The following is a 19,288-nucleotide window of genomic DNA, read 5'->3' on the forward strand; positions in this document are numbered from 1 at the left end:
ATGTAAAACCAGGTCTGCTGATTTTAGGATTGTTAAGAAACCTACATGAATCTAGAAGGAAAAAGATAGGTTTATATTTATTTAATATGATCCAGAGTTTTATAAAGAGGATAAAAATCTTCCTATTGAAAAATTATTACAGTCCCTTCAAATAATAAACAAAAATCTGATCGTGTCAGCATGAGTGGATTTTGTTGATGGATTGCAATAGATTGCAGTATGTCTTGAAGGAACTATGCAATTAGTCCTTGCCAACTATCTGATGAGAAAGACAAGTCACCAGTTACTGTTAATGCAAAGTGATTGTATGTACTAACATAGGAACACCTGTCTACATTTATGTACTGCACATATTTGCTATATGTGCTGCCATGGAATAGATTGCTGACTGACAACATTCTAGCTGGTGAACAGCAGGGGAATATGAAGCCATTGCTGTTCTAGCTGACTTGCTGCAATGATGTAAGTCATGTTTGTTTTAAGTTTGTTTTGTTAAGGTTTGGGTGTTTAATTTTTTTCATGTAGAATTAGTTGATTAGTTTTAATTATTTTATTTTAAATATACTTGAAATATCCTTGCATTTAGATCCACTGCAGCCTGTAAAGAAAGGGTATTCCAAAGATCACTGTCTCTCTCAACAGCAGCTGCCCAGTGGCACACCTATGTCCAAGCTCAGATATATTATAAACAGCAAAATACACATCCTCTAGTCTCTGCAGCATTAAGGAGGACTGCCCCCTTACTAGACGTTTTTTTGAGATGTGCTAACTCCCTAGTCAGAACAAAATGCATTTTAACATCCCAAATGAAACATTAAGAATTGTTTTCCTGTTGCTCTCCCCTATAATTCTATTTTCCTCTTTCCCATTGCTTGCACTTCTGTAGCTGTGCTCAAACCAAAATAACCTCTAGGGATAGGCTAGGAATCTCTTCCAGATCCCCCATAACATGAACAAATATTTTGTATTAGTCAACCACTCGGCTGACAGAAAAGTGTTTCTTCATGCCCAGAAAGTTTTAAATCAAATATGTATATGTCTTCAAAGCATAGCTTGTAAATAATTTTCAAATGTTTTTGAGGCATGACATTTAAAATAAAAAGTCCTGCTGTCCTGAGGATGAATTGTAGGGAGAAAAGAAAAACTAATGACCTTAAGTATACCAATGCCTACCTCAAAAGCAGTTGTGTGCCTGAACCTCTTTGAATTTTAAATATAACAGAAAAGACAGTCTTCATACTTCTGAGCTCACCATTCTCTCTATTGCACTGGCCCCTGCACCAGCTTCACCAAAACCTGGGTAACTGACAATCAGCCTGGAGTTTCTGGCAATTCCCATTGATTTGAGCCTGAAGAATTTCTCTAATAAGCTGCTTCTAGGGTAAAAGCAGGAAAGATTTTCTCCCCTCTACCAGTGGTTTCACACAGATTATCCCATTGAAGCCAGGCTGGGTCTAATGTTGACTATTCCTTCCTGCTGTTTTTTAGCTTTACAGATAAAGTAAATGACACCAACCACCTTCAGGGAATTGACCTTTCTCAGTGACAAATGACAAGCGCTCATTCTTTGGATGTGAGCCAATTTTTCTTATGAAGGTAGTAGAGGAATCTGGTGAGCTTGGGGATAAATACTGAAATTTGGAGTTAAGCCATTCCTAGCTGTTAAAACTCTCTGGTGGGAGAGTGGATCTGCTATATGTAAATTGTCAATGTTTCCTTTTCAGGTTCCAATGCCGTCAGTCTGGTATCTTTCATGAGTACTTTGCACTATAGGAATTAGAGATGAAAAAGACCTATTAGGTCATCTAGTTTACCTGCCTGCCAGAGCAAGATTCTTTCCTACATTATGTATTTGGCCAAGTGCAGATGGAGAAGTAATAATCAGATGCTGCAGTGTATTTAATACTAACAGATTTAGTCTTCAGAAGTTGTGCTATCAAAATTGCAGACATCAAACAGCACATGCCTGCAACTTTTCTGAAGGGAAATATATCCTGAATATATCCTGGAAGACTTCTGCTGATGGTGACTGTCCTCATGCTATCATGTTCTATGCAATGCACACAGTCAGGTACTAAGTTTTATTAGTTATTTGACTTGCTGCATTATGGTTCAGGAAATGGTACTTTATGATAAAAGAAGATAAAACTAACAGAAACTGAAAGACCTGGATGAAAAGAAATGAATAAAATACAAAAGATTATTAAGTATTACCTGACAGTTGTTTTTTGCCTCAAAATCACTTTGTCCGGCCTGCTTCTCCTTATTCATTTTTAGGTCACTCTCTCGGAGCAAGTAGCAAACCAGCCATTTATAAGCTGCTGAAGGAACTATGAAAAAGAAAAAAGCAAAATTCTTAACATTCACAGTTATGATGCAAGAAGTCACATGAAAATTCTACTGCAGTCCCAGATTTTGTTACTTGAGATGGAAATTGAAACCATTAATTAAGCAATCCATTGACATGTTACTTTTTCCATTAATGTAGACACAATAAATATCTGGGGAGAACAGTCAGATTTTGAGGGTACACTGAAGACATAATCATGTCTGGCCATACAGTACTTCAAACTGACCCCAAGCTGGAAGACAAGGTGTATCCACAGCTCAGTTTAGACTTCTTACTTGAATAAATATATATTTTTTTTCATATGAAGACTGAGGCCTGCAAGGTACAAAGTCTCTTCTGAGAATACAAGAACAGAAGACAGTCCAGAATTACAGGAAGCATGTGACTTGCAACATTCACTGGTGGCTGAATGTAATCACATTTAAATTAGCTTTGTACATAATTCTGTCCTATTTCTAAGAGCAGCCTAGAACTATTAAAGTAAAACGTTATTCAGCATGAAGTCCTTGCATGAATCCAGCTTGCTTGTTTCTTAGCTAAAGATTTCATGTAGAGGATACCTTAGGGTATAGGGAGTGTTCACATGCTGCCTAAATTAAGGCATTTAGATTAACAGTCCAGTTTCTAACAGAATGGATCAAGAAACAGATTCAGACGTTTTTTAAACTATGGTCTTGTTCAGTAGGTATTGCATGAGAGGAGAGAACATGAGCTGTTCCCTCGTTATGTGTTGGTATACTTTTTAACTTTTGTGTCCAAGGGCCAATCTGGGCTCAGTGATACAAAAATGGGAACAGCATCTAATATCATACTTGACTTGATTATAGCAGAGTAAAGCAGGAAAACTACAGGGAACTGTTTTTCCACCATTACTAATTTTTCTCTATACAACAAAAAGCATCTGTCAAAAGCAGATGAACTTCACGCCTTTTCAACATGCTTGTATGGTTTTCTAAAATAAGCTAATTTAGTGATAGAAGGTAATGGCAATCAATCCCCTTAGAACTGGAAAACACTGTTTTCCAGGTCCAAGGGGATTGATTGCCATTACCTTCTATCACAGTGGTAAAAAACCTTAACTTACCTTTTTACCAGTGGTAGAAAACCCTTGCCATTACCTTCTAATACAGTGGTGAAAAACCCTAACTTAGAGATGCTATTTTAAGGGAAGAAAAGAGAAAAAATAATATTTGATGGTATCCTCCATTCCAGAAATGAATTTGGGGAAAACAGAATGTATTTTGAAATGCAAACTATGTTCTTGGTAAATAAAAATTCATGTAATACAAAAAATGTCAGCAAATATGACAAATATCTAATAAGCAGCAAAGGTTGAATCTCAAACCTCTGGATCCTTTCCACTGGAAAGGAATTTAAAATTCTAGAATCAGTTTAATGACAGCAGAAGCCTACCTGAGGAGTCCATGCAATCTTCAACACTAATGGCTGTGAATTTCCAGCCAAGAATATGATGGTAGTCTTGCAAAAAGTTTATTGTTCCCAAAGGGGATTCAAAAGGAGCTTTATCTGAAATACCAGAGAAAATAAAAATGATTTATGAGAAAAGAAATCAGACTTTTTGGAACAAAAAGCCTATTACAAAGCCATGCATACACTTGACAGGCCAGATGCAATTAGACCATAATACTTATTTTATGATGGCCTAGTCCAGCCAAAAGAGGACTGGTAGACAAGTGTGGAAAAACCTGACATCACTGCCTATAATTATTCCCCATAAGATTCAACTCCAACTGCTGAGTTTTCCAGCTCTGTAAGATGCTAGTGAAACTCATTGCTGGAAAACTGAAACAAAATCTGGAGAACTACAAGATGTGGTGATGGATATTGCTACCAAGTCAGGTGATATGAAGTGTTCCAAGTACAATAAACAGACTTATGATGACTTTACCAATACAGAATCATAGAATGGTTTGGGCTGGAAGGGACCTTCAACATCATCTTGTTCTAACCCTCCCATCCTGGATAAGAACACCTTCCACTAGACCAGGTTGCTCCAAGCCCTATCCTATGGGACATCCACAACTTCTCTAGCCAACCTGTGCCAGTGTCTCATCACCCTTGCAGAGAAGAACTTCTTCCTAAGATCTAATCTAAATCTCTCATCTTCTAGTTTAAAACCATTCCCCTTTGGCCCATGACTATCTGCCCATGCAGATAGCTCTTCAGACCTGGATGCAGTGCTGAGCTAATTCAGCTGAACTAAACTGCACTTCTCAGAGTAAGATATGGCTTAACCTGATTAGGGATGGCAAAACATCTAGCCAGCTGCTGCAAGATAGGAGAAAGAATATTTCTTGCAGCAAATACTTCTGTATTGTGAATGTACCATATGATGGAGTCTGAAGCACATTATTTATGCTCCACAAAATTATTAAATGACTGTCAATTACTTTCAGTATGAAATTACCTTCTAATTCCACTAGCTACACACTGTTGGGTCCAGTAAGATTCCACAATGAAAACATACCTCTTATGCAATTCATCCAGCTCATTAAGTAGTTGCTGGTTTGCTGAAGCAGGACATTGTTATCTCCCTCATATGTGCAGTTTGGATCATTGTCATTTCGGATTTCACCCAGACGACTCACTTAAGAACAAGTGCACAGTTTAATATAATTCAACATATTAGTAGAAGCTAAGAGAGATTAAATAATTATTCTGTGACAAAATGCTGTCTATTCCTGTATGTAAAACTACTGTTACAAACAGATGAGCTTGAAAATTCACTGATTACCTTGTACAGTAAACATTTTAGAAAAGTGTTGCATTAAACTTACAAGAGAAATTTTCATCTATAAAGTCTGCATCTCTATATTTGAAACTGAGACTGAATTACTTGTACAGTCTTTCCAAATGCTGGCGCAGATCCTATATGGGTTTAGGGAGGTTTTCTTATTACTTCAGGTATGAAATAAAACTTAAAAATATGGATATGAGGATAAAATGCTTTCTAAACACATTGGTAAAATTCAGAAATCATAGCACAACAGCAGTCAAAGAACACATCAAAATAACCATTCTCTTTCAGATCAGCGCATGCCGTGTCTGTAACTTACTGGCAAGGTAACCATGCCCTCCACAAGCTTCTCGGCACTCCTGGGCTGCCTGCTGAGCAGTCCAAGAGGCCAGTGATTTGCTGGCAGCAGATAAAGCATGAATCTCACGTCCCAAATCAGCCTTTGTGAAAAACAAATTATAAATGAGGAATAACTTTTATAGAAATTAAGCTGGTGACCAGCTAAAGCCATAGATACATGTACTGCTTTGTAACGAACAGTAACTGGCAATACAGACATAAAACTCTCTGAGATCTATATAAGTGCAAAGCATATTCTTTGGTGCCACAGAAAAACCCTGCCACAACTGAGGAACTTTCAGCACCAACTTTCCTATATGAGACAGCAATAATTTGTGTCAGGTAATGGGTACATGGGTGCATCTTAATTCAGCTGTACCAGCAGGCAAGGCACTGAGTGAGCTAATTCACCACCTGCCAAGCTTTCCCTCCCAAAAATGGAGAAGCAGGTGGTTGAGGGTGGCCTGTCCAGAAAAGGCTTCTATTCCCTCCGTGACATAAGCAGTATCTCTCTCCCCAGCCAGCAATAGGGTAGTTATAATGTTTTGTCCCTTACACAGTACTCACTGATCTTTTAAGCATCAGTTTTGCAAAGAGGAGGAAAATTTTTATGTGCACCCTCAGAGACTCAAAGAGAATCACAGTAACCTGCATTTACACTAACTTTATTGACCTTCTGAAAATGCATTTGGAATTCTGGTTTCATTTGGAGACAGGGGCTTGATACAACCAAAGCTTATTTAAGAGCACCTCCCTGACTGATGTTGTTTAAGATCTCCTGTAGAACAAAAGGAATCCATAAGAATTACATTGTTAAAATTGTCAACAATGAGATTCTTTTCTAACATGATTTTTTCCATGATATCCACTGTTTCCCCTAAGATTTGTGACTGCACCAAAGAACTCCAGAGATGAAGTATCAGGTAAAAACCTGATATCAAACCTGAATCAAATAGATTATTCTGCGTTTTGTGAAAAGAGGAGAAATTAAAATACCCTACCATTAGTAAAAGTTATTCTGTGAGCTTTAGTTCAGCTGAAAAAAGCTTGAAGACTTAAAAAAGACCTGAACAATACACAGCCAGTATGTAGGCCTTAAAATTTTTATTGCCAAAAATTATAAAATTAAATAAAATTTATATGCTGTAAAAATACAATACTGCAGTTAATTTGATAAGAATCAGTCCTTGCACAGAGACTCATAGATTAAACTATTTCCTCTGTAAAGGGATGACTTCCAGTGGGCTGACTGTGGAAGTAAAATTCAGTGCTAAGGCTCAGAAGTCAACTTTTTTCACTAAAAATATTTATTTTAAGGCGTGAATTGAATTTCAAACTCAAGTCAGACTCAGAGAGTTTGTGCAGGAATTAAGATATTTTCAGAAAATCTTTGATATATGCTCCCTGTAGAATCATTTACAACAGTTATAAGCTGAATTTACACCATCATACTATATTTATGATAAAAAATTCTGCAAGAGAACACAACCTTCAATCCCACAGAAATCAATAAAATGTTAATCACTTCATCAAAACTAATCTGAATGCTATTCTAATGCAACTTCAATCAGTACTTTGAATGCCCCATATTTCTGAGACATTGCTCTATCATTCCTGATAGTAAGAGAGCATAAGACTTCTAAATTGGTCTTCCATTTAACAGTTTCCAGTTTATTACAGTAAGAACTCAGTGAAGAGAAAATATGTAAACATCTCACCTGTCTCTGACTCCTTTGCTTTGTCAAAACACCTGCAAAAAACTCTACAAAGTTCCCAAACAGGGACTTTGAGAAATAATCTAAGGCATATGCAGCAGCCAGATACGGTAAAAGACGCCATTGCTGGAAAAAAAAAGAATTAAATTGATTTGTTTACAAATTGATATATGCTTTTAATAGTTATTATATTGAACCTACTTGTCAATTTTTACTGTGTTCAAAATGGAAAACTGCTTAATGGAGAAGAGAACAATAACCACCTATAATATAATTTAATTACATTTAATTATTTTATAGGTAGTTATTGTTCTCTTTATACAAGTTATGGTTATATTGTTTTAGTTCTCACATTTCATGAATTGGTGATAAGCACTCTTTTAAACCACGGAAAAAGTGCACTGAGGCTTTGGGGACCAAAGACATATTTTTGCCATGTGTTTATAAAATGTCTGGCATGCCAGGGTCAGTCACAATTCATAAGTTTCCTCAGTACAATCATGACAGATGTTGGAACCATTTCATGGGGCTCATGAAGGAAAAGAAAAACTGCTTGAAAGTCTTTGTGGTAAAGGAAGAAGGGAATGAAAATTTCAGCAAGCAGAACCCACAGAACAAGCCAAAACTGGGAAAAACTGAGAGACTAAAAGAACAGTGGAAAGCAGATCCTGCCTAATTCAGAAACGGTGGAAGGAAGGCACCTTCCACCAGCTTGTAGAAACTCAAGAAATCTTTCAACATAGCAAGATAAGTGTCAACCTGAAAAAAGGCACTCACAGTGCAAGGACCAACTGGGCAGGATTGTTTTCAGCACTTCTTATGTAATAACCTCTGTCATTCATCAGATCTGAGTTTTCCCCTTTTCCCAGTTATTCTACATACAGTTTTTCTATTCTTTTCAGAGCAAAAAGTGTTTCTCACCGGCATCAATTGCAGGTAAACCTTGGTTATAATCCTCTTAAATCACTACTAGCTTGAGAGTTTTCCACAGTGAATGTCATTGAGTTCTATACTTTTAAAGCATACAGGCTACAAATAAGAAACTTAGCATAGCAACAAGAGAAGCACTGATACTTTGAAACAAATGCTACTTTCTACATCTGCAGTACTTTTGCATGTGTATGGAAGACAGTCTTTCTCTTACAAGGTTACTATTTTAGAAGACAAATGCTTCCAGTTACTTCAGAGAAACATGATTTTTTTTGGTTTTGCTCTTCCAAGAACTTGTTCTAAAAGCCTGGTCATGCCAGGAGAAGGTTTTGAGTTGGAATGAACCCCCACAGCTGTACTAGAATGATGCTTCAGGTGATACAGACAACTTTAATTTCACTGTGGCCTGTAGTAGCTCTGAATGTGGGTTTCATTATACACAATTCTGTAGATTGAATTCCAAAGTATTTACCTGTGTTTGGTATTCAAGGACAGGTATTTCTTCATCCTCAGTTGGTCCAAACTGACAGCGAGCTGCTGAGAAGCGAATGGCTATGGCCAAGGCAAGCTTTAAGTTGGTTGTGGAAAGTCCTGTGATCACAATTCTGCCGCTGGACAAGGATCCCAGAGCTGCACTGAAACGTTCTTTAGCCTCCTGAATGAACAGAATGCACAGAATGAATGCTGAGGCTAATATTTCATTTTACCCCCACAAAGATGCATCTTGGTAGCATGAGCAGATGCAATTTTGACAATTTTGTCTCAACTCATTCAGATGAGGCATTCAGGTGAGACTCAGAATAGTCTTGCCTGAACACAGTCAAACTCTAAACTCTTTGGGATCAGTGGGGTCATGCAAAAAACACAAAGTTCAGTAAAGTCAGCAAGGTGAGTTGAGACATCTCTGAAAGGCAATTAAAAAACCAACATTCACACCTCACGCAAAATGCCACCAGCCTTCTTAATTTCAGGTATCCAGTACTTCCTGCCATAAAAGGCCCGTTGCTCTGACTCTCAACCTAATTGTACCTTTGTATATTTAGTGAAACAAGATCTTGTTTCGTACCTTGATAGAACTTGAGTACTTCCCCTCAGCTGTGACATCTCCAGCTATATTCAGGATGTTTTCTTTTGGTATCCTGACATTGTGGAACATGGCAAATCTGTTTAAACAAATATACAAACAATACAAAATCTATGTCTACATATTACAGAAAACAAGGTCAAAAGAAAGAAGGGATTGCAAAATTATCTCAGGTATGTCAGTGAACTGAAAACAGAGCCCATCAGGCCAGGTAGGCAATTTTAGGGAAGTATGCCTGGGACAACAAAGAGTTTCAGACTCAGAGCAGTACAATAAATTCAAGAAGAGAAATTATTTGTTATAACTCCTCTGAGTTTTGGTTTTTTGTTTTAAAAAGATGATGTTTACAAAACCAAAAAAACCCCCCGCTTCATTGAATCTAGGAGACCATTTTAGCAGCTTTGTAAGGAAAGAAGTAAAAAAGAATGGAAGGATAAGTAATGTATTCTGGTTGAGGGAAGGGACAAGTAAAGTTACTTATTAGAGACCTTGTACCCAGGCAGTTTGACAGGTACTTTCACTGACACCTCAGAAAGCTGAAATGAATTCTCAGGCTGCATGACTTAGGTTGCCTAGGTTGGAATCTCAGCAGTTAAAAGGCTTGGGAAGATGAATAAATTCCTTCTGCCACCTAGAACAGGACTGGGCCATTCTCATTGCAAATAATTCCCTGCCTCAAACAATTCTGCAGAACTGTATTCTTAACTGAGGTGTTGTTTATTCCAGCCTGGAGACTGCTTTGGAATAGAGACACTATTTATTTTTATGAGTCTAAAATATAGACCTGTGAGGATCACTCATTCTATTGCAATAAAAATAAGGACATAGCTGAAATAGTGCTCTGAGAAGGAACTGAAAGGAAAATTTTCCTTTGTTTAAACTCAAATTAGGAATTCTATTCCCTGAAATGTGGCATCTTAGAAAAGGAAGAGCAGCATAACCCCTTCTAAACTGCAGCACTCTAGCAGCAATAAAGATGGAAATTCTTAAGACAGGGAGAATGTCCTGAGTATTCATATTCTTCAGGAAGAAAGTGATTGAATTGTTTCACCCAAATGGGCAACACAATTTGGCACAACAGCAGCAGTATCACCCCACTCATTAACATCTCACTATCTAATAGAACTTGAAAAGCTGTATTTGTAATCAAAGAAAATTCCTTTTTCCTGCCAATAAAGGCTGATCTATTTAATATGGCTCACGAGAGCCAGGTTTTTCACATTAATAAATTACATAAGGGCTGCATTGCTGCACGTGCTTTTAAATTATGAGTTGTTTCCAAGGAAACATATCTGAATACTGAATTTATTCAGCCTTAGAGATACACAGTATTTTCAGACTTAGACACAGAGGAAGGCATGCTATCCTAACCAAGAACCAGCTGCCTCAACAACTCCAATAAATGCTTTGTTAAATGCCAATTTCAGTGGGACTACACTAAGTAATAGAAGCAAATTCAGATTTTCCAAAAATCTGATTTCCCTCTACGTTACTATTTTTTTCATATCACTGAAAATAAAAAATATCTTTCTAGTAAGATCTTTTGGCTTAATTCACATTCTCTGCTTCCTATATCCCAAACAGAATCACAACTAAAACTGTACAACAACTGATATTTTTAAGCAATAGCATGCATCTTAGAAAGAACTAGAGCTTTTAAATTATTATTACTCATTACTTTAATTACAGAAGTGTGTGTGTGGCAAGGTTTAGGTTTCTAGTTTACACTCTTTCTTCACAGCTACTGTCCATCCACAGAATTCCAAGAAGGTGCTTCCTCCTAGGACCTTACAATGCAAGCATAAGGCAGGAAGGTACAAATATGTTCAAATGGTGAAGCAGACACTAATTACTGAAGAATATTTTCCTGACAGGATGCCTGCCAGTCACAGCACACCAGCAGTTCATGATTTTTTACAAGCCATTAGGTCAAATGAGAATTTTAAAAATCAGAGTGATGAAAGTAAGAGAGCTCCATGGATGTTTATAAGGATCCCTCCCAAGAAGGAAGCTATTCAATGGATGATAAAAACTGGAATTATAAGCCAGACTAAAGGAAGAGCTGACCTAACTCTAAGAGATGATACAATCTTTGGGGCACATATTAGGATCATATTTCAAAGGGCTCCAGTTCTTAGGTTTTCTCTCTGCAAATACATATCTGGAACATGCTTAGCCTCCTATGTGATGAATGGTAAGATTTCATGGCAGCATTGACAGAGTCATTAGGCTGGAAAACACCTCCAATACCAGAGTCCAACCATTACCCCAGAAGCACCATGTTCACCACTAAACCATGTCCCCAAGTGTGACATCCACACATCTTCTGAACACTTCCAGGGATGATGATTCCACCCCTTCTCCCTGGGCAGCCTGTCTCAATGTCTTAAAATCTTCCAGTGAAGAAATTTTTTCTCAGTACCTAACCTAAACCTTGCCTGGTACCACTTGAGGACACTTCCCTTTGTTCTGTCATTTGTTACTTGGGAGACAATGACAATGAATAAAATGGCAAATTATCCTCTGTTATGTGTTATGTTTTACACTGCAGTGTGTATTCACTAAGCAAAGTTGTGCAGTTGTAGAAATTTTTTTATATTGACCTGTGCTTGAGACTCATAAAAAGCAAATTGAAAGCTACTACTTTATAAACCTATATACCAATTGCCTACTTTCAGGAATTGCAAGCCTACTCATCATGAACATGTGACAGATGTGTGCTGAACAAAACAGCTCCCAAAATAACCTGAACAATTTTACCCACTTTCACTTGCTGTAATACAATCCCAAACAGTTAAATCAAAGGGAAGTCTTCTGTTGGAAAGAGTGAAAAAATTTCAAGAAAGTTTTATTAAAATCTGACACAAATATAAGGAAGCAATTCTGTACCACATAAAAAGATGACCTAAAATTATTATGATTAAAAAGTTCAAGCACACCCTTCTTTAATAACTTCACTTACAGCTAGTGAACCAGAATATTGAATTTCCTATCATTATATGGTAGCCTATTTTCTTAAAATCAAAATGAATTCAAGTAACAGGTGTTTGAAGTTTAGATTTTTTCCCCTTGATATTATCCATTACAGATATATTATATAAAAATATGTGGATATGCATATCAGATGGCAAAGACTTTAAGAAGCAAAGCAGAGCATCAGAACTAGCAATTAAAAATTCAACAGAAAATTTCCATGTGTAAAGGAATAAGATATTTTGCCTATAAGCACAAGTGTTGAAAATAAAAGCAGAACCTCACAGGACTGGTGGGTTAAGCAACCTTGTGAGATTGCTGCCAACTGCTGTTATGCTCCTTCTCCAAGAACTTTGCTATTGGGAATTGTTAGACATACTGGCCAATTGGAACTTGATATTGGAACATATTAAAAATAAACAGTAAGATTTAATGAAGTCAATGATCACGTTTTTAATGGTTATTAGCCTAGAAAGCACAGACTTGGCCCACATCTGTCAACGCATTTAGGGGAAAAATCTCCTTAAAGAACTGAAGAAGTATCTTACAATAATGGAACTGTATACACAGTCATGGGGATATCATGTACCAGCAAGTTTGGAAAATGGCTAAATTTCACACTCTGATGACAAGACCAGAGGTTTAAAAGCTGCCCTACTTAGGGCCTCTTCAGCACAGCAGATAGCGTGACTGAGATTAAGGCCTCTCAGAAAGACAGACAGACAACTGTCACTTTAAATAGATATCACAGGCCTCTACAGCAATGTGCAATTTTGCATCATGTAGACACGTTTTTTACCACAGAGAAAAAAAACCTGTATCACATAGATTTCTACCAAGAGCAGCTGAGCAAAGTGCCATTCCAATAGTAGCATTCTTGTTTGGGTTCCTTGGCCAGTAGTTTAGGGAACATTTCAAACTAAGTTAATCTCACTGACTTTAAATCACGCAATAGTAATTCATCTGGTGTGCAGTAAATGCTGATAAAAGAGGAGAAGCTGGAAAAGCTACAAGCTCCTTTTGCCAGCACTAAAGTAATAAACTGTTACCTATAGTACAAATAGCTCAAACATGCTTTGGTGAACTTCAGACTCACTAAAATGCTTTTTCTGCCAGCTTTTGTTACTGACTACCTTAGAGATGGTGCAATCATCTCTAATACCAGAGTTCCAGCTAGAAACAGAAAGCAGGTGAATGGTATTGGAAGGCTGTGAGTCAATTGATATCAGGGCTGTTAATGGGGTACATTAAACCTTGGGAAGAATAACACTTCAGAGGCTTGATGAAAAACTTGCACAAGGAAAGAAAACTGCCACATATTCTAGACTGATGCTCACAGAAAGGTTAGAGCTGAAAAGAGTAACAGTGAAACTGGGGAAAATTGCATGGCAGTATTTTAGTTTTATTTTCTACAATCAAGGCTCTAATGTCAGAATGCAGCTCTGTACAGTAATGCTCAATAACAATTATAAATTAACATAGTTTATAGGTGTCCTAATCCTAACCTAATGGACTTCACAGGCACACAAAGACCCACTCACACTAAAGTTCTTACAGTTCAAGTGTCAGTGTTGTGAGGAGCTCTGGATGTGCAGACTCCTGCAGCTGTTGAGAGCTGACAGAGCTCTGCTAAGGAACAAAAATGGCTGGTTGAAGTTCACTGCAGATGTGAGGCTGTGTTTTTGTGCTTCAAAAAACAAATGTGTGACCAGATTTAAATCTACCTTTGCCCATTTTCACCCACATCAAGTGCCTTTCAGTGTGAAGTAGCTATTGCTGAAGAATTTTGAGGCACAGGAACATGACAAAAATGAGGGGATAAGGCAGCACTCTGCAGCAATGTGACCACAGCCTAGTAACAGGGTATGTACCCACAGTGTCCAACCCTGACTGCAGAAACTGCATGAGGGGGGCAAAGCAGGGAAATGTCAATGATTCTGCTGCAAAAAGCACAGCTTTAACTTAAACTGTAAACATGTAAGATGTGTTTGCAAAATACCTAGTTTTAACTGTGGCAGTGGCACTTTTCACAAGGACTAAAATGTTCATGGTGTATTCAGATAACGTAAATACAGGCACAAGCATTTTAACTTTTTTTTTCATCTATAGCCACTTCATTGCTATTGCTATTACAATTGTTTGATACTAAGGTTAGAGGCTGTAAGTCAGTAAAAAATATTAAGTAAGCCCAAGCTTGTTTATTTGGGAAGAAGGACTGATTTTTAGACTTGATTTCTTTTATCTCTGTTCTTTTTCCTGTACTGCAACAGCCACTTCTAAGGCCTTGCAGTGAACCAGACCTGACAAATTATCTGACTGAAGACTACAAAAATTGGTAGGGTTTTTTTTCATTAGTTTTCATGCAGTTCCAGTTCCCCTACAGCTACATAAATGTTCATCACAGCAGAAAGAAAAAGGCAGTGTGGAAGTAGAAGCAAATAAACAAAGAAGCTGACTATGGATATTATCTTCACTGAACTACTGTTTCAGATTGAAAGATGAAGTTCTAAAGACTATTTAGGCTTCAACTATGTATTATAGCTCCCATCTTCCTGGTGAAATAACTGCAACAGTTGTAAAATCTAAATGAGCATTATGAGGATAAATAGTAGAAGACAAAAAGGACTAGACTGATTGTTCTGTCAAATTAGCAATAGCAGCATCATAATGTATTATTGGTAGTGATGCTGAAATAGTAATGAAGAAACAAAGAATGAATTAACCATTTAAATGCAATTTGTAAAGGCTTGTGATGTATCCCATCTTTGTCAATATACAAGGAATTACAGTGAGGGCTTTCTGAGCTACCTCTTCCCTGAAGGATCCTTTTACACAATTTATTGTTTTCTGTCCAAAAAATCCCACTTACCCATTTCTTCTTGGGCATTCTGTTTTGTTTTCAGTATCCAGAACACTGAATCTGGCCTCACTGATTACTAGAGAACATGCTGAACATCTTAGTGTGTTGTATGTGTGCAAAGATTGACTACATATTAATTGTACACGAAAGGCTGTTAAACAGCTAATAAACCCCACTGGTTTTCCCAAGCCCACAATTATCAATAGATCCAGTTAGCAACTCTTCCTCTAGAAAGACCCTTTCCTCCCCTACAAAGGCTTAAGATAAAATGACAGTTTCATTTCTCTAGTTCTTCCCTTACAAAGGGTTTTACCTGCTCAACAAACTGTATACATGTTTTTATCAGTGGACACAGCTGAATGAGCTCAGAACATGTTTTACAAAGACCGGCATGGGAAGCACCATTTCAGAAATACAATTATAGCTGATTTTCACTCTTCCCCATGCAGATACAGTTGGGCATCATTTCCATTTCTGGAGAGGGGAAAGCAGAAATCTCCTACTTGTTACAATTGGACATGAAACTGGTTCCCCACCAATTCAGTGTCAATAATTTACTGATGTGCACTGAAGTAATGGGCAATTTGGGCAATGTACCAGTAGCTAAGGTACATTCTTCTCCACCTCCACCTGCCCCCCCCACAAAAAAAAAAAAAAAAAAACCCAGCAAAAAAAACCCCCACACCAAAGGAAGGAAGGAAACAGAAATGCACATCAACACATAGCCCAGCTCTTGCTTTATATGTGTCTCATTCCCTCACTCCTTATGCCTGCCACGCATTTTACTGAAAAGCCCCTGAAATCCCAAATACTCAGGGATCTTTTCATTAGCTTTTTTGTTTTCCTCAGCTACTACCATTTTGGGTCCTCAGTGAGCAGCATATTTCAAAGACTGCCAGAGCACTAGCAACAGGTGGACATTTTAATATTATAAAATAAAGACTGAAGCATTTGCATCCCCTGGTGGCAGTCTGATTTAACTTTGGTAACAAAACACAAACCCAGTCTAAACTCTCCATAAGAAAAAACAGAGTTCTATTTTTACCCCTTAATGCATTGATTACACAAATTATTGTAAATTTCCTAGAGAAAGAAGAATATTTTAAAATACTTTACAATGATTTTGTCTTTTTTTTGTCAGGGCAGCTAAAGTTACAAAGACCTGCAAACACCATGAGATTTTTGGACATTCAAATTATGAAACTATGAGAATTACCTGGAAAGATAATTTTAGAAATGGATTTACACTGCAAAAATTCCCACATTAGTTCTGAAATTCCCTCTCTTAGTAAAAACATAATACTCTGCATCAGTAGGAAACCAGCTTTCAGCCAAACAACCCAAGAGATCAATTGTTTTTCAAAGCCAGAATGGACAACTACAATCAACTACTCTGTTTTCTTACATAGCATAAACCAATAGCATTTTCTAAGGAGGCTCTGGAATTTCTTCCCCACGACCTTCATTAATGTTCAGGAACTTTACTCTCTGTATCCATTTTGAAAATTATTAGCATAAATTTCTTGAAGCGCAGAAATAAAAGCAAACATCTCTGTCAGAGATGTCAGACTCTGACCCCCACTGTAACTACATACCCTGAGTGTAACTACATGGAAAGAGAGCTGATTTACTAAGTGTTCATGGTAGCTGAACCAGACTTCACATTCAAAATAACCTGGCAGTGCATGTAGTGGAGACTAACACAAGCCCATGCTTTCTCTGAGATAAATGAAGATGTAGGATTGCTAAACAGCCAAGGAGAACACCGTGACAAGGCCATATCTGGTGAAATATCACCCTCTGTATCCTGGCATTTTGCAGATCATGCAACTAAGAGTCCATTTTCCAGAGTGGCATGGCTTGTTGTCTCTGCAAAGAAATGCAGAACTTCCTCTCCAGTCCCCATCCAGACCTTCATGTACCTCTGAGAGCTGACATCTCCAAGCCCTGATGCTTCTGACATCTCAGTGAGAGCAGGAAGTTTTGCAGGACAAAACTTGGTTCCCTGGTTCTTGAGAACAATGTTGGCCTGCCTGCAATCTTAGACCTCTCGAAAGGAAAAAAACAGCTGAAGTAGTTCAGGAACAGAGGGCCCTGGACATTTTAGCTAAATGAGGGGTATCTATGGGTAATCTTGGGCTCCCTCACACTTCTTTCTTAATCTGCAAGTGCTGTCTTAAGGTTTCTAATGCAGGGACCATCTTAATGCATATTTAAGAGATCTATATCCATGATTGGGGCTCTTTGGGACCTACTGTTTGAAGTGCAGTAATAATTTTCTTAAAACAACGTATACAAAGTAAACAGGAATGCCCTATGACAGCTTTAAATGACATATGATGTCAACTAAGATAAGGGACTTCATCTGACATTAAGATACGAAGTCACTGGAATCTCACATAAAGATTATTTTATGTATTATAATTTCAAATTATTCAGTTATTACCTGTATTTTAATAAATACTCTATTTTCCAGTAGATAATGGAGAAATGGATTTAAAATTATGTACATTTAAAGTCACATAACAAGCATACTCTACATTCCCATGTTGCACATAAATCTATATTGCAATATAAGAATGAACAGCAGAATTTAAATACTTCTATAGAAATATGTTGTTGAGTAACATTTAGATTACTCAGGCCCAGGCTGCTGTGCCATCTGGTGGCCACTACTCTGTAATGCAGAAGCAGAAAAAAATACCCACCAAACCTTGAACATCCCTCTTTTCCAAGTCTTTCTAAGAGTTTTCCTCCGTAAATTAATTTTGGGTTATTTGAGGTTTTTAAAATTTATTTCTTCTGTGTCTTCAGGAAACAGAGAATCAATGATAATGAGCAAAATAACCATAAAATTCCTACAACGTTCTGAAAGACAGACAATGCCATAATATTTGAAAGCAGGATACTTTCAGATGTCTATACTGTGTTTACTGCAATGATCTGTTTTGAAGGACTATACATAAACCTGTAACAAACTGAATCAACAGAAAGAAGTAAATTTGAGACATAAGGAAGTGAAACCTTTCTCTACCATTTAAAGCTTAGTGTCTTTACACAGAGCTATGTAACTAATCTGACTGTTTTAATGCAGAAATCCACCTTTGTTTCCTCACTGTATCTCCCCATCAAAGACCTTTGGCTATTAAAGTAGACACAGAGAGGCCCTTGGAGTCCATGACTAAGAAATGGAGCCAGGTACATTTTTATTTCAACTGTACACACATGATATAGAAGAAAATAACTAGCCTTCTCTTTCTTGGCTGCAGTCAAGAAATTCCATGGTTTAAACAAGATACATAGTTTCTCTTTGGTCTCATTTATCTTAATCTTTACTGAAAATAAATCTTGTCTGGGGACCACCACTAGCCTTCCTGCGGGCTGGAAATCAACAGAAAAAATAATTGAAGTCTTACATCCAGATTGGTGCAGAAGCTGGTAAGTTCTTTACTCAGAACTTACTATATTTTTTTCCATTATTATTGTTGAAGAGTCTGTAACTATAAGACTGCCTGGGGATATTCACAGAATACCAGGAGCAATTCACATTTTAAAGAGTGAGAAAGGCTGTTTATTCAGGTAGAAAATACTGGAAATCAAGATCTTTCAGTCAGGGTTTTTTTTAGAAATATCAACAATTTTAAACCACTAGTGAACACTTCAGGAGTAAAGACAGAACAGATACAGGGGGATCTTCGCACCACTACAGTGTGACACAACCTAGAATGTTTTCTCTTTCAAATGTATTGACTTACCCATTATCCAACCCATTCAGCCCAAGTTTCTTTCCTATGTCTCCTACCATCACACCTGGCATTGGTAGGAGAGTTTTTGTATCTCGAATCTGTACAGAAGTGAAGCAAAACATTTCAGTAACAGAGCAATGAAAGTTAAAGGCTGAATTTTTAAAAGGTTGAAAATATTCCCAACTTGTACTCTGAAATTAATGATAAAGACACCTCTCTGTTTTTTTCAAGCACATAATCCTGCATATAACTTGTACTTATGCACCCTCTTATTCAGGACATAGATATTTTAATGAAAATTACTTTGGAAGATGACACTAATTACATCACTGTACTAAATATCACTTAACACTGATGAATGCTCTCACCAGACTAGCACTGAAACCTTCTTCAGGTGTACACAAAGCAGAAACCATTGGAATTTTTATGTAACAATCAGCTTTGAGATATTACAATTCTGTAACAAACTTTGTTCAGTCTGCAACTAGTCTAGTACATTTTACCATGTATGAGTTTTGTATTGCACCGACATA

At 37.3% G+C, this 19,288-nt stretch overlaps 1 protein-coding gene across 4 annotated transcripts in view; it reads right to left on the bottom strand.

Annotated features, from left to right (window-relative positions):
• Positions 1–19,288, bottom strand: part of ACOX3 (acyl-CoA oxidase 3, pristanoyl) — a 31,795-nt gene that overhangs the window by 5,272 nt on the left and 7,235 nt on the right. For all 4 annotated transcript variants that reach the window (XR_009486311.1, XM_059845246.1, XM_059845247.1 and 1 more), the window contains 8 exons: positions 18,765–18,853; positions 9,159–9,255; positions 8,565–8,747; positions 7,166–7,288; positions 5,428–5,548; positions 4,839–4,958; positions 3,764–3,877; positions 2,215–2,330 (listed from right to left, as the gene is read on the bottom strand). Coding sequence is in view for 3 of the 4 variants with exons in the window: in XM_059845246.1 (XP_059701229.1) it covers positions 2,215–2,330; positions 3,764–3,877; positions 4,839–4,958; positions 5,428–5,548; positions 7,166–7,288; positions 8,565–8,747; positions 9,159–9,255; positions 18,765–18,853 (963 nt within the window). In the remaining variant the exon portion in view is untranslated. The remainder of the gene's footprint in view (positions 1–2,214; positions 2,331–3,763; positions 3,878–4,838; positions 4,959–5,427; positions 5,549–7,165; positions 7,289–8,564; positions 8,748–9,158; positions 9,256–18,764; positions 18,854–19,288) is intronic.

This window comes from Haemorhous mexicanus, chromosome 4 (genome assembly GCF_027477595.1).
Source record: "Haemorhous mexicanus isolate bHaeMex1 chromosome 4, bHaeMex1.pri, whole genome shotgun sequence".
In the NCBI taxonomy this organism is placed as follows: Eukaryota; Metazoa; Chordata; class Aves; order Passeriformes; family Fringillidae; genus Haemorhous; species Haemorhous mexicanus.